This window comes from Gracilinanus agilis, chromosome 4, assembly GCF_016433145.1.
Source record: "Gracilinanus agilis isolate LMUSP501 chromosome 4, AgileGrace, whole genome shotgun sequence".
In the NCBI taxonomy this organism is placed as follows: Eukaryota; Metazoa; Chordata; class Mammalia; order Didelphimorphia; family Didelphidae; genus Gracilinanus; species Gracilinanus agilis.
The window spans coordinates 65,502,845-65,519,566 of NC_058133.1; the positions used below are offsets into that span (position 1 = coordinate 65,502,845).

The 16,722-nt window shown below is 35.3% G+C and overlaps 1 protein-coding gene across 3 annotated transcripts in view; it reads right to left on the minus strand.

Annotated features, from left to right (window-relative positions):
* Positions 1 to 16,722, minus strand: part of VAMP4 (vesicle associated membrane protein 4) — a 47,907-nt gene that overhangs the window by 17,746 nt on the left and 13,439 nt on the right. For 2 of the 3 annotated variants that reach the window (XM_044671871.1, XM_044671869.1), the window contains exons 3-4: positions 14,207 to 14,253; positions 11,097 to 11,147 (exon numbers count right to left, since the gene is read on the minus strand). In XM_044671871.1, the coding sequence (XP_044527806.1) occupies positions 11,097 to 11,147; positions 14,207 to 14,253 (98 nt within the window). The remainder of the gene's footprint in view (positions 1 to 11,096; positions 11,148 to 14,206; positions 14,254 to 16,722) is intronic. The other variant, XM_044671870.1, reaches the window with a different exon arrangement.

Below are 16,722 nucleotides of genomic sequence, written 5' to 3' on the forward strand. Positions count from 1 at the left end.
CAAAATGATCATCCTTTTCACTCCCTTGCTTAAAAATTTCCAATGTCTTTAGTAATTATAAATCATGAACTATTCAACTTGGCATTTAAAGCCCTTCCCAATCAAATAAATTTATATTGGTTATATATTATTTGGCAAGTATACATGCACAGGCAAAATATATATCAAGTGGTTACAAGGTATCAGAAGGGGAGTGATATCTTGAAGGTAGGCTAGAGTCCCACTGTAAAGGGCTTGAGGGCAGGAAATCTTTTAATCCTAGTAACCCCTAGAACCTAGCAAACACAGTGCTTGGTCCTTAGTAAATGCTTATTAATAAATACTGATGGATGATGAAAACTTGTCATGCTATTTTTTTTCCTCTTTTTTCTTTTTATTAAGAAAAATTTTTCATGTTACACGATTCATATTCTTTCTCTCCCATCCTCCCACCCCCCTCCCATAGCCAACGTGCAATTCAACCTCGTTTTACATGTGTCGTTGATCAAGACCTATTTACATATTATTGATATTTGAACTAGGGTGATCATTTAGAGTCAATATCCCCAATCATATCCCCATCAAACCATGTGATCAATCATATGTTTTTCTTCTGTTTCTACTCCCACAGTTTTTTCTCTGGATGTGGATAGTGTTCTTTCTCATAAGTCCCTCAGAATTGTCCTGTATCATTGCATTGCTGCTAATAGAGAAGTCCATTACATTCAATTGTGCCACAATTTATCTGTCTCTGTGTACAATGTTCTCCTGGTTCTGCTCCTTTCACTCTGCATCAATTCTTGGAGGTCGTTTCAGTTCACATGGAATTCCTCCAGTTCATTATTCCTTTGAGCACAATAGTATTCCATCTCCAGCAGATACCACAATTTGTTCAGCCATTCCCCAATTGAAGGGCATACCCTCATTTTCCAATTTTTTTTTTCGCCACCACAAAGAGCACGGCTATAAATATTTTTGTACAAGTCTTTTTCCTTATGATCTCTTTGGGATATAAACCCAGCAGTGGTATGGCTAGATGAAAGGGTAAGCAGTCTTTTAAAGCCCTTTGGGCATAGTTCCAAATTGCCATCCAAAATGGTTGGATCAATTCACAACTCCACCAGCAATGGCATACTCCTTCTGAAAAAAAAGACCTACCCCTAATTTAAACCCAGAGGCATCAAGCCAAGCACCACAAAATTGGGGAAAAGGGAAGGCCTTGGCCTACCACTATTCAAGAAGTTGCCACTGAAGAAAAGAAGCAGTACAGGGAAATATGAGAAGATTAAGAGAGGAATGAGGAGCATAGTGTATAAGGATAGGGAACTTGACTTGGTAGTTTCATATTTTAGCTACCCTCATTAATTTCTCATTGACTTTGGTCAAATCTTTAAAGCAATACATTATAGAATAGTTGTTTATCTTCATTCATAGAAATTTTCTACAGTAAATAGAGGGAATTTCCTGAATAAATCAATAAATCCTATCTATTGGCAACAAATATCTGTTGCCAATGCCTGTTGACTTTACCTTTGCAACATCTCTCAAATATAACCTCTTTTCTCTTCTGACACTTCCACAATTCTGGCACTGGACTATTGCAACAGTCTGTTGGTATGTCTGCCTGTCTTAAGTTTATCGTCACTCCAATATATTTTCCATGCAGCCGCCAAAGTGATTTCCTAAAGCATAAATCCCATCATGTCATTTCCCTCAACTCAATAAACTCTAGGAGCTCTATATCATCTCTAGGATCAAATGTAAAATCCTCTGACAATTATCCTACACTAATCACAGATCCATGACAAAAGCCAAATAAGCAAGCAACCTTAGTTGTTTCTACATGCTGACAGAATATAAGTACTTAATGTCCTTTAGATTTCAAACTAGGACAAAACCTGTCACTTCATTTTAGTTAACAGCTCCAACAAGCCTACATCTCTGTCGGTCAGCCAATAAGCATTTATTAAGCAACTTCTAGGTGTCAAATAGGCACCTAGCTAAGTATTGATACAAAAAAAGGCAAAAAACAGTCTCTACCCTCAAGAAGCTTCTTCTAATGGAAGAGAGAATATGTAGATGACAATCTTCTCAAATTCTTCCCAGAGCTTTTTTTTTATCCTCTTGGAGGGATGGTCTCTTTGCAAATGAGTGTAGCTAAAAGCTATGGTCAACTATCCCATGAAATTCTTTTTCTGGTTGGCTTTGGTGGCACAATGAAACCAATATTTGCGTTTTCAATGGAAACCTGAGCCATCCTTCCATTTACCTGTAGAACTGTTTTGGTTTCATCTAGAAAAAATACAATATTAATATGGTTCGGTTTGTCTGCTATTAACCCAACTCAATGGCTGCTGAACAAGGAGTTCAACAATTTTTATAGATGTCTTAAAACTGTTTGATTCTTGGTAGCTTCTATTATCTGCTTTTCTGTCACTCCTTCCACTGTCACCTAAAAAACGGAAGGGGTCAGGTATATAGGAGTAAGGTTAAATTTGCACTTTTATTTGTTTCATGATTGGCCATAGCCACAGAATTCATCGCTTGCTGGCCAACCTTCCAAAAAAGCCAGTTTCTTACTAGGACTATATTTGAAAATCTTTCCAGATTAGTAGATTCTGCTATGGATCATGTACTATTGGAACAGCCTTCAAGAACTAGGGTCATCTCTACAAAAATAGAAAGGTATCAGAATAGGACCTTTATAATTTATCAATAGGAAAAAAATATATTATCTTAAAGAATAAATACCTTCTAAATAGCATTAGAGTTTATAGTCATCAGAACAACATCCTTAAGAGTACATTAATAAAAGAATTATAATACTTCCTTAACAAATAAGCCACTTCATTGAGTGAAACACCACTACTACTCAATGTTCTCAATGGGTTCTACTATCTCTTTTTAAGATTCACAGCAAGAAAAGGAAAAAACTGACATCTCTAGATGCAACTGATGATCCTTTATTTTCTTGGCTATCATAATACTGTAAATCATAGTCATATAGGAAATATTGTATATGTCACAAAATCTTCATAGAATCATAGATTTATAGCTGGATGGAACCTTAGAAGTCTCCTTGTCCAAGCCTCTTATTACAGAGATGAGGAAACTGAAGCTACAGAGCAGTGATGGCAAACCTAGAGCAAGAGTGCCAAAGATGGCACACAGAGTGCTCTCTGTAGGCATGCAGCCACCCTTCCCCCCAGAGTTCATTACTAGAAAGGCAGAGGGACTTGGGCAGAGCTGCTCCCCTCCCCCTCTCCACTGTGCCTGATGACATTTTTTTACATTTGCTTGCCCCTCAGCCCAGCAGCTCAATGGAGCTCTTCCTCCCTCCCCTATATAGGATAAGGAGGAGGCAGGGCACACCCAGCACTTGGTGGTGTAAGAATTAAATTTTAATGGTTGACTAAAATATATGAAAATTATAAATAATGATAGTCTACAATTCAAAGTATTATAGCTCAAAGTCGAAATGACCTTTAATGGCTTTTATTTACAAAAAGAGGTAGAAAGAGTGAAAGTAGAGGAATACAAAAGGGTAGAGAAGACATTAGCCTACCTAAATAAATATTGCTCAGTTGCTCAACTCAGCCAGGACTGGTTGACTTTCAACCAGTATTAAACTCTCTCCAGAAGACGGGAAGGGAAATCCAGCTATCCACTAACCCAAGTTCCCTCCAAGAGGCAGGTCAAGACAATGACTCAAGCTGAAGGTGATTCCTGAGGCCAACTTTCTTCCTTGAGCCTACCTTCTTCTTGAAGCTGACCTCCCTCTTGAAGTCCAACTCCTTCCTGAAGCCGACTTCCTTCTTGGAATTGACTTTCTTAGCCTCAGAAATTCATTGGCTTCTTGTCTTCCAAATTGACCAGCTCTGCCCAGGGGGCAGTGTTTGTGGGAACCAGTTCTCACCTTCTGGAGGGGTGAATACTCATCAAAAAAGTTCACAGATTCCTGGCTGATTGAGTTTCAGAGGGTGTGAGTTCACTAAGTGGTTTGTGAGCTCCTCCACCTAGTTCAAGCTTGTATTGATTCAATCAAAAGATGGACAAAGGAGAGTTAATCCTGTCTTCATAATCTAGGGAGGTACTTAAGTTAGTGTTAACTAAAGTGTTAGCTCCAACTAGGCAAAGAGAATAAAGGATTCTTCTTCACAAGTATAAACTCAAAGAGAACAAAGAATTCCCTATTACTCTGTGTGTGTGTGTGTGTGTGTGTGTGTGTGTGTGTGTGTGTGTGTGTGTGTGTAGAGAAGGCATGGTACATGGTCTGGGAGGGAGAGAGGGGAGGGCGAGAGGGGAGGGCCTGGACTCTGTCTCTAAAAGATTGGACTGCTATAGAAGTGAAGTGATTTGCCCAAGGTCACATATCTGATAGCATCACTAGTGGGATTTGAAATTAAGTCCTTTGACTTTAGAGCCTGTAGTTTTTCTACTGTAACACAGTACCCTCTCAGTGAAGACTGTTGTTCCCTGCTAAACTGAAGCAACTGGTATAATCACTTTATTGATTTTATCTTTAATTGCCTATCTTGTTTATTTTTTATTTAGCCCAATTATCTCTTGGGGATATACTTTTTTAAAAGGCAACAATTTTTTAAATCAGTTAAACAATGCTAACCTTATTTTCAAAATAATATTTTGAATTAGCAATCCATAAACATTTATAAAACATTATTGTAACCATAGAAGGGCTGTATAAAAGGAGAAAGTAGAGGAAGGGAATAAATATTTAGCTATATTTATCAAGCTCCATGCTAAGCACTTTATGAATATCATCTCATTTGATCCTCCCAATAACATTGGAAGATAGGGGTTATCATTCTCATTTTACTGCTAAGGAAACTGAAGCAAATAGAAACTAAGTGATTTGCCCTAGGTCATATAGTTAGTGTCTGAGGCTGAATTTGACCTCAAGTCTTCCTGCCTCTAGGCTCACCACTCTATCCACTGAGCCTCTTAGCTACCCTAAGAATTCCACAAATATAGGTAGTGTTATAAAAAAGGGAAAAGTTATGAGGATAATTCTCATTAAATAAAAAGATGACAAATAATTAAAATATTGACTGCTGAAACATCAAACACCTGAAAGTGAGTAAGTATGATCTCCGTGGGCTCTCGTGGCAGAAATTTGGTAAACATGACACCATATCTTCATTCAAGCACTGAAAAAATGTTTAATGGCATAAAGCCAAAAATGTAGCTCCCTCCCTGGGATACTCACTGGAAGCCATCATTAAATATCCTAATGGTTATTCTTCAGGTATGGCAATGCAGTCAATTCCAAAGTCATCTTACTGAACCATCAATTTCTCTAAAAGAATAACACAGGAGACTTTATCAAATGCATTGCTGAAATCTATGAAAACTGTACTTTATCCTCTGTTTTTATTTAATCAATACAGGTACTTTGTGAGTATTGTTTCCATTTTAAGATAGTCACTAACCATCACTTTAATAATATATTTAGTTATTTCACCAGACCAGTCAATCTCATTGATCTATAGCTGACAGATATAACCCTCTTCCCTTTGTTTTAAAAAAAAAAAACATTAAGACAACACTTACTGATAGTAATTACTTTTGTATAAATAAAATATAAAAAAAGGAGAAATTTGTAGGATTTAGAGCTGGAAAGACTCCTAAAAATCATCCAGCCCAAACCCATTCCTGTGTAGATAGGGAAAATGACACTCGAAGTAGCTACATGGCTTTTCATGGTCATACAGCAATGTCACAATGCTAGAAAACAAACATGTCCAAATTTTATTGATCTACTTTGTTTTTACATCACTTTTGTTTCCAAATATATCTTCCTTTTCCCCTCCTAGAAAGTCATCTCTTATATAACAAAGAATAAAAAAGAGAGGAAAAAAATCATAGATAGATATAAATATATAAAAAAAGTCTGACTTTGTAAACAATATTCCACATCCACAGTCCCCAGGCTCTGCAAAGAAGAAAGGGGGAAGTGCCTTCTCATAGTTCTTTTTTGGGACCAAGTCTGGTTACTAATGCCCTTTAGTTACAAAATGCTGCCTCCTGTTTAGTCCCCTGCAGTGTTGATATGAAGTCCCTATATTTAAAAAAAATGAAACCTGCTTCATTCAGTAGTGTTTCATCCTTTTCAACTGATGCCCAAACTTGTGCTAACCAACAGAAAATTACATCTCTTTCCAGCATAATTTTAAGTATATTACTATTCATACTAAGAAATAAAAAACAAGTTAGTCTATCCCATTATTTAAAAGACACAATGTTGAAAAGACTAAAAATGAACTGAGCTAGTGTTTTGCCTTTTATTATGTAAACTTTAATCACATCAATCTGGAGTTGAGTTAAACCATATGTCTAATATGGCTGCAACTAATGTTTTAAAATCTTCACTGGAGAGCTTATACTGAATTTTAGTATGATTTTTCAAAACCCGAATTCTGAAAATTACCAGAAGATGAAAAAGTGCAAAGTGTGATCCTTTAAGAAGGATACAAACACCAATTTAAAAATTTGTCATATTATTGATGGAATTTTAAGTACTAAGAAGTTAGTAATGAAACATGACTTCTGAGCAAAACAAATGGCATTACGTGAGTTAATGTGTATGAAACAATTCTAAGGTAACAGATTAAAAGTATGTAGTATAGAGACTGGGAAAATTCCAATGTAGTAAATAAATGAGAACAAAAGAATCACTTATCCTTAGAGGGACAAAGTCTATTATGTATGTATTTTTTAAAATATAAAGGGTTATTAGAAACAACAGGAGATAAAATCATTCTATCTATAAAGTAGTACCATTGATCTCAGAAGTCAGCCTAGCTATTCTTATTTTATAACTGTCTTTTTCCTTTGGTTCCAAGCCTCCTTGTTCTCTCTCCCTTTTCTGTAAATTGTGTAGGAAGATGCTGTTTGAAGGCCAACTTAATTTAAGTGACTTTTAGCTAACCATAAATTATGTTTAAACCTTTATGTTTAAATTCAAACATTGGAAAAATTCATTTAGCAGTGAAAATCATCTCATAAAAATAGCAGCTTTCCCCAGTTACTAAACTGCTTAATAAAACTTTGGGCAAATATAATCTGCTAAAATGAATGTGATTTTAATTCTACAACACAAATAATTTAAAAATCATATCATCGGCTTCCAATGGAAAAATAACTTCCACTCTGAAAAATAACAAAGTAGCTTTCACTGAAAAGGGCAATATAATATATAATATAAATTTAATATAATTAACAAAAATTAATATTTTTAAAGCCCAAATATGGGGGGGACGGAGCTTTTCATATAAGGATGTATTTAGTTAATCCATCCTGGGATCAAATTGTAATTCATACTTCTAGGGAAATAGACAAATTTCACGGATACTATGACTACATAATTAAGAGTCACAATTCTGCCTGCAGAGAGAACATAAAAATTTGGCAGCTGAATATATGCTTTAGGACCATAAAACTCCTACAGCTAGAGCAGAAAACAAATCAATTGATCAACAAAATATGTACTTCCCATGAGCCAGCCCTTGGCCTCTGTGTCAAAGATACACAAAAATAGTAAACACAGTCCTTATTTATTTTCAAGGAGCTTATAGTATAATGGGAGAAATATTATATAAGTAATGAGATAGAAGCAATAGAGACCAAGAGTCTATAAAAGGGACAAAGGTATGTGGGCAGAGTTGTGGAGATGATGAAGAGTACTGACCACCTCAAACTTTTTATTTGATTGAAAACAATTAATTTGGAGGAGAAGAGTGGCCTGAAAAGAGCACTAGACTTGTAGCACAAAAACTGGGTCTGAGTATGAAGCTCATGATTTACTAGCTTATGATGTTGAGTAAATTACTTAATATCTGAACTTCAGTGTTCTTATACATAAAATGGGAATGACTCTTCTCAAAGGATAATGTCAGGATCAAATGAAATAATGCTTATAATTTTTAATTAAATAAAAAGGTGCTATTTAACTATAAATAGGGCATTACCATTATCTCAATTCCCTATAATAACTCCTGTTTTTCCCCCAGCACTCTCTCCCTTGAGAATCTCTTCAACTACCTCAGATGGGACCAGTTATCTCTTTGTAGATAACATCCAAATTGATTGATATTCCTAATCTCCACATGAATTCAAATCTATGTTACCAACTGCATGCTAGACATTTCTACCTGCAAGTCCTAGAGGCATGAAATATTCAGCATGTTCAAAACAGAAGTCATTTTCTTCTATCACAACTTTCCTCTAAATCTTCTCTATTTCTTTCTGTTCTGATCAAGTTTCACACAAATTCACCACACTGGCATTAAGCTTTGATCACCCTCTTTGCCTACCTCCACATCCAGCCAAATCTGCATATAAATTTCTTACACCCACATCATTCTTTCTGCTCACACAGGGATAGCAGATAAAAAAAAGACTTAGAAAAAAATAAAAAGAATATTAACCTTGTGTTTAATAAACTAGAAAACAAATTACATAGGAAAGAATTCACTATGTGGTTTTTTAAAATGGAAAAACTACAAAGTAATAATGCAGAAATTAAACTTAGACCAACATCAAATGATAGGTTACATAATAAATTCAAAATGAATACATGACCTTATATTAAAGGTCATACCTTTTAGAAACATTTAGAGGAAACATTTAGAAGAAACCCAGACCATAGGCCTTTCTTTCTTTTTTTTTTTTTTTAAATCCTTACCTACTATCTTAAGAATTGATACCAAGTATCAGTTCCAAGGCAGAAGAATGGCAAGGTCTAGGCAACAAGGGTTAAGTGACTTGCTCAAGACACAAGCTAGTGTCTGAGGCTAAATTTGAACCCAGGACTTCCCATCTCCAGGACTAGTTCACTATCTACTGAGGCACCTGGCAGTCTCCATATATTTTTCATATTTATGGGTAGTAAATGTATTCTTAACCAAACAAGGGATGGAGGCAATAATAAAAAATATATAACTTTGATTAAACAGAACTAAAAAGCTTCTGCAAAAACAAAACGAATGCATTTAAAATAAGAAGGAAAGTGGTTCGATAAGGGAAAAAAAATCTCACACACACACACACACTCTCACACTCTCTATCTCTGTGTATGACCAAAAGAAGGATCCCAAGAGATAAGTGGAGTTCTCAAAAAAAAAAAAAAGTGCAAATAATTAACAACTGTATGAAAGAATATTCCAATTTACTACTACTAATTGTTGTTTTTCAGTTGGCTCAGTCTTGTCTGGCACCTCCTGACCCCAATGTGGGGTTTTCTTCGCAGAGACATGGAAGTAGTTTCCCATTTTCTTCTCCAGTTCAAACAGAGTTAAGTGGCATGCCCAGAGTCCCACTGCAAGTTAAGTGTCTGAAGTAAAATCTGAACTCAGATTTTCTTGCCTCAAGGCCTGGAGCTCTATCCACTGCACCACCTACCTACCTGTTCCTGAATCAGATATCAAATCAAAACAATCTTCAAACTTTACCTTATACCCAACAAACTGACAAAGGAAATAAAAGATGGGAATAGTCAGTGTTAGAGAGGTTTTAGGAAGATGGACACACTAGTGAATTGTTGGTGGAGCTGTAAATACTATTTTGGAAGGCAATTTGGAATTTTGTAAATAAAATTGCTAAAATATTCATACCCTTTGACCTAGAGATTCGCTATTAGGCTTATACCCATAACAAACATTATGTGAGCATAATGGAATATTACTAAGTCATAAGAAATGACAAATATAATGAATACAGAGAAGAATTCAGATGTAGCATGAAGTAAGCAAAGTCAAGAAAATGATATACATACAATATATAATACACAAAAACTACCACAATGTAAATAGAAAGAATTACAAAACAATCAAAAGTGAGTATTGCAAAATGACAAATGGTCCCAAAGAGGAGATATGAGAACATACCCCCATCCTACTCTTTTGAAGAAGTGGGAGGTCCATGGTGGTATAACACTCCATATATTGTCTATTTCTATGTATTGGGCAATTTTACTGATTTTTTTCCTTGTAAACTTTTTGTTATACAAGATGGTTCTTTGGGAACAGGAAGGAAGGAAATACTAGGAGAATATATATACTAGGGGTGTAAAGAACAAAAGCTATCAATTAAAATTAACAAAATAAACAGGAGTAATAACTTGCTTGAAGGGCCCTTAAAGATAGCACAATTATCTCATTTTATAAATGAAGACAATGCTCACAGACTCGTCCAAAGTCATGGAAGCTAGTGAATGGCACAGAAATAGTTGACTGAAAAAGACTTTAAATTTATAAAATAAAAATCCAATATCCTCTTAATGCAATTCTGAAAGTGAGAACTAAGGATCTCAGATTTTTAAAGGAATAATGTTTAAAACATCAAAGAAAGTTCATAAGATGCCTCCTCCTGTTATGGAAGTAACTCTGGGTTCTCAAAAGCTATATGAGTATAGTGTAAGCTCTGGTAACATCTTTCAAGTGGAAAGACTTTAAGAACAGACACAGCAATGAACTAAATTTTTATAGTACAAGAATAAGCCTAGCTAAAATTGAAAAGGATTAATCACCAGAAGGTTTGCAATCAGGTAAAAACTTTTTTTTGTTGTTGTTAATTAAGATATAGTGTCTGTATAGTTGTACCAGTAGAGGGAATAATCACACCAATTAAATCAATAAGCTTTACTATTTAAAAATACTGTTTAAGGGGGCAGCTGGGTAGCTCAGTGGATTGAGAGTCAGGCCTAGAGACAGGAGGTCCTAGGTTCAAATCCGGCCTCAGCCACTTCCCAGCTGTGTGACCCTGGGCAAGTCACTTGACCCCCATTGCCCACCCTTACCACTCTTCCACCTATGAGACAATACACCGAAAGTTAAGGGTTTAAAAAAAAAAATACTGTTTAAAAGCAGGTCTTAACATATTTATCTGAAAAAAAAAATCATTTGATTAACCTAGAGATCTTTTGAAAAAAATCACACACCTGGAATTTAATTTCTTCAACTTCAATAAAATGATACTAAACATAATTTTGTGAAAATACTATTGATTAGATCTTTATAACACAAAGATGATTTAGGTCAATATGAATTCATCATAAGCAAATTTACATCATCTCATAGATAAGAACTACAAGAACTTACTGCCTGATTTTGTCATTCCGAGGTCCAAATTTTGGTCCAGATGGGCCCCTTCTGAAACCAAAGTTGAGTAGATATTAACAATGATTATTGTTTTAAAAAACACAACTTATAAATGAAAGCCTTATTTTAGGTATAACTAAGTCATTTCATTGTAATAAAATAGCATCTTACAGGTACAGCTAGAGTTATATATACCACATTTAATTTATTCTTGAACTTCATTCTTATTCATTGCTTATCCAATCCTACACAATTCATATTAACTTTATCATTTCTAGGGAGTTAGATGCACATAATTATCATTAATTATTCACTGTTGCTACTAGTAAGTGGATTTCAAAACATCACAAGGAATAAATCATAGAATATCAGTAACTGTAAAAGAGATAATAAATCATCAAAAAAGCTGAGCAACTGGGGGCAGCTGGGCAGGTCAGTGGATTGAGAGCCAGACCTAGAATCTGGCCTCAGACACTTCCCAGCTGTGTGACCCTGGGCAAGCCACTTTACCCTCATTGCCAAGCCCTTACCACTTTTCTGCCTTGGTGCCAATACACAGTATTGACTCCAAGACGGAAGGTAAGGGTTTAAAAAAAAAAAAATAGCTGAGCAACCAAAATTTTGCCCCAGGAAAAGGGAAATTCAACATCCATTTTTTTCAGTCAAGAAATGTAGGAGAGCAGGATTGTATAAAGAAATCCTTCCAAAGAAATTAAAATTTTAAAATATATTTGCTTACTGGTTAGTATGAAATTTACATGACAATATGGAAGTAAAAATATGGTAACACTTTTCAAGTTATCTCTTTGATACACTCATACTATCTCATCTTAACTATTCCCTAATACTTTTCTGCATATTATAAGTAAATCTGGCAAATTCTAGTGAATTCATGTAATTGAGCAGGTACTAGTGGATTTAAACATAGCCAAAGGCTCACATTCATATACCAACATGATCTGTACTATGTGGTGCAAAAGGTGCAAATCCACCCTGCAAAGCCTTACTGCAGAATTTCTGACAGGTGAAAAGGGTTTAGAATCCTGAGGAGAGGCAGTTGATACTGGAGACTCGATGAGAGTAGGAGGGTCAACTGAGCTCTGTCTTTGGACTGTAAACCTGGCCTTTATTTTGCAGTTTTCTCTTAAGATTTGTTAGCTTAGCTATTTTCTTTGGACTTCCCAGACCTGTATCCTAATCATCATTTTCCCTTCCTGAATTTCTGTGGGTTTTTGGAAGGAGGGTGGATCTGGGTGGTAGCTTCCAAACATAGTTTTAGTTTCCCTGTAGTTAAGTAGGGCTTACCTTTGATACAAATTATCACCTGAATCATTGTATGCAACTTTCCTAACCCTTTGGGCAGGTCCTTTCTCAGTCTCACATTCCTGTATCCCTCCCCCACCTGAAGCTTTTTCCTAGGTGACTGTTAGAGTTACCTAGTATCCCTCTGTCCTTTACAATCAACCCTGAAACTCAATAAACCCTGTTTGTCACTTAATCAAACCTTTGGCTAATTCAGTAGTTGATCCAGAGGGATAAGGAGAGGAAGGAATAGTTTCTCTCTGGGTCCTGAGGGGAGTTGGAGGAGTCATCTTGGAGGAAGTGAGATCTCAATACTTCCTCTGGACTCTTCCTTTGTGAACCTGAGAAACTGAAGCCCTCTAGTCAGTTTCAAGCCATTCCTGGCTGGCCCCAACCTTTGTCTGTAGAAGTGCCCTTCCTATCTGGAGGGCTCAGTCTGTTTCCCTTCAGTGTCTCTGTCTCAAACCTGTGTACCCAGTCTGTGTCTCCCTGCTGCAGCTACTTGCCCAAATTACCTCATCCTCTTCCTTGCAACTCTTTATACCTCAGTGTTTATATTCCCTAATCTCAGTCATTTCTTATACCTTCTACCACCTCAATTTAATACCTCCATCATTGTATCCTCCTTTCCCACTTTCTGACTTAGAGATCTACAAACCCTATCCATTGTACCTTATCCCCATTACGACTACCTTATCACCCTATCTGCCTTAATCCCCTATTACAACCCTATTATCCCCATATTACCTCTAGCCTATTCCCCCATTACAACTACCTGTTTATCCCCTATTACGACCTTACCTGCCTTAATTCCTATTACCCTACTTGCTTTAATTCTTTATTACAACTACCTTATCACCCTTAACCTGCTTTAGTCCCTTATTACCTCCAGCCTTAATTCCCTTATTACAACTTTACCTGACTATTCCCTTATTACAACTACTGAGGGGGGAAAAAAACAGAAATAGTTTAGTGATAATCACTGCACATAGCTATACAATCTCAAAAAACCATCCTTCAAAGCACCTCACCCATTTTCTTTCAATCTTAGATGTGCCAGATCTTTCTTTAAAACTCCTACTAAGGTTTCTCTGCACTATGTACTCTTTCCCTAAATAGTTTTTTTACTTTCAAAAGATAGCAAAAGGAAAACTACAAAGAAGCAAAGATCTTCATATCTCCCTCGAAAAAAAAATAGAAGTAACAAAGAGAAATAAAATTGCTAAAAATCCAGGTGAGAATATTTGAATTTATCCTCAAATTACTAAACCAAAGAGCTCCAAAGTAATATAAATAAATTGTTCATCAACTGAAATAATGGTCTTGAAGTACTAGAAGCAATGAACGTGAAAAAAAGAAACACAATAATCTGAAGAACCTCAAATAAACATCATAATTAAGGAGTTAACATTGGGAGAAAATCACATGTGGAAATAAAAATGTGTAGCAATTATTAAAAACCTTGAGAGGAATTAATGCTAGAATTGAGTAGTTCTAAAGAACATCAGAAGGAAATAATAAAAAATGCTATCAAATAGAGAATATGATAGAAAATTTGAAAATATAATAGATAAAAATCAACAATTGATTGCTAAATTTTGACTTTCATAAAAAAACAAATGTTTTGAACTGAAGGCCACTTGGCAACTGAAAAGTACAAGGAAAATGTCTGTGAAAGTGAGATTGCCAAAACTAAAAGAAGAACTTAAAATGTATTAAAATTAAACATTATCATTTTGCCACTTACTCTAAGAATGGTATGGAAAAGATTTCATTTCTGTACAACAAGAGATTTACAAAATACTTACAGGAAAAAATCCTCTTCCTCATCTGAATCTTCTTCCAAAAGATTTCTCTGTAAAAAAAGCATTTTATAAAACAATTTTGAAATATGATATAATTATTTCTCTAAAAAATGCAACTTTATTCTTTTATCTTCAAACTTTAATGACATGCCTCACAGATACGAATCGAAAACTGAAACAAATTCTCCCTATAATTCTTCATAGTAGAGTAAAAAAAAAAAAATTAAATGTGACCTTAGCAAGAAAAATTGACTTTGGTGACCCTGGGCAAGTCATTTTACCACAATTGCCTAGCCCTTCCCACTCTTCTATATTAGAATCAATTCTTAGTATCAATTTTTTTATTTTAATTTTTTTTAACTTTTTCCTTCTGTCTTAGAATCAATACAAGCAGGCTTTAAAACATTTCTTTGCCAACAAGATTCATTTCTAAATTAATTTTATTTCTTTCATTTTTTATATTATATTGAAGTGTTATTTCCAAAGACTCCACAGAAAACCATTCTAATTATTTGGCTAACAACATATATTTGGTGTCCCAGGAAATAAATTTTCTTCCCTTTTTAGAACTCTTTTGGAACTGCCTTCAGAACGTATAACACATCTTTTGGAAAGAAGATCCTTAATGGTAAAATTTTATCCTTTGAAGGTTCATTTGATTTTCTATTAACAGCCAAGTCTTCTGAGACAAAATCCAGTGAATATGCTGTATGATCAGTTAGTCCCTTTTTCTTTTCTTTTTTTCCCCCTGACCTCAAATAAAGCATGACCATAACAATCACAAATCTGATTTTTTAGCTCCCTAAACTAGCAAAGATGATGTTCTAAGAGAAGGGTTCACATGTTTTCTGAAGTGTTGGGGAAGGAAGTTTTGGAGTAAGAGTATATAGCCTCTAAAAATAAGCAATTTAAAGGGCAACACTCTTTTTCATGCAAATTTCTGGTATGTTTGATTAAAGAAAAATAAGTCATACTTTTAAGTCATATTTCAATGTGTGAAGGACATGACTTTATGTTTTTTAAGGCAACTGTTAAAACTATTTTCTTAGAATGCAATGTATTGTTATTTGATGGTTGAGTGAACTAAAATTTATATTTGGACCCACTCATGACTATGTCACCTTGAGCAAATCACTAATTTCCTCTGTGATTTTATTTCTTTTGATAAAAAGATAATTAAAATAACTAACATTTATATGGCTCTTTACAGTTTACAAAGTGGTCCAAGTAAGGTGTGACCCTTGCAAGTTCTCTCTCCTGACTCTCAGTCCAGTGTATTCTCTGCTATACCATACTGCCCTCAGATGTAGACTAAATCTCAGCTAAGTTTCAATAAAGAATTAACTAGTATCTACCCTTACCAATCTTCCACCTATAAGTCAATATACAAAAGTTAAGGGTTTAAAATAAAAAAAAAAAAGAATTAACTAGTATCAATATATAAAGATCATACTTTTCAGCAACATGAGTCAATCAAGTGACATAATGCTATACATTATAACATTTTAATCTAAACATCAATTAAGATTCTACATATAACAGAGGATTGAAAATACAAATGACAACAGTGTGGATTATCCAGGTAATGGCTTAGTATATAATAAACCTTCAGCAATTTTGTGAAGCTAAAATCAAATATTTCTTTCTTTTTTTTAGGCTGAAATATAGTTATTTCCAATGAAGAATTTCAAAGGAGAAGAAGCATAAGGATGTCATCAGAGAGAGCCCCACACACAGAAAAGTGTGTGGGACAGTCATATAGGAGAAGAAGGAGGATTCATTTCTATCTTTTAGGCAATCAAAATTTAATAAGCTCCTACCATTTGCTAAGCTCCCTACTGTGAGAGGGTTGGGGACACAAAGGCATAAGCAAAAATAGTCCCTGCCCTCAGTAATCTTATGGTCTAGCTGGGGGAAATGTGTTCCTCTAGAGCAGTGGTTCCCAAACTTTTTTGGCCTACCACCCTCTTTCCAGAAAAAATATTACTTAGCCCCCTGGAAATTAATTTTTTTTAATTTTAATAGCAATTAATAGGAAAGATAAATGTACCTGTGGCCATCACTGCCCCCTGGATTGCTGCAGCACCCATCAGGGGGCGGTAGCACCCACTTTGGGAATCCCTGCTCTAGAGGTATCTGTAAAATTGATTAAAGGTCATTTTGAAGGGAAGACACAAGAGCATCATGGAAGGCCTTGTGTAAAAGGTGGTGCTTGAGCTCCATTGTAATGTCAAGAGATTTAGAGGAAGGGCCCCAGGACCCCAGAGGACTTCCTGTGGAAGAAATATTTATGAGATGACATGAACAAGAATATTTTAAGATAAAAGGATGTAGATGTATTAGGATCTGTAATGTGGGAGGGAGTGCTCACATGGATAAGGCATCCAAGTATCAGAAAATTCCAGCTCCTAGTCATGTTATTTCTTGTGTAGATGACAAGTTCTGACTGACCTGTCAGAAAGATGCTTCCATCTTCCAGGCAGTCTTTCATCTGTTCTTGTCCCCTCCTTGTAGAGTGT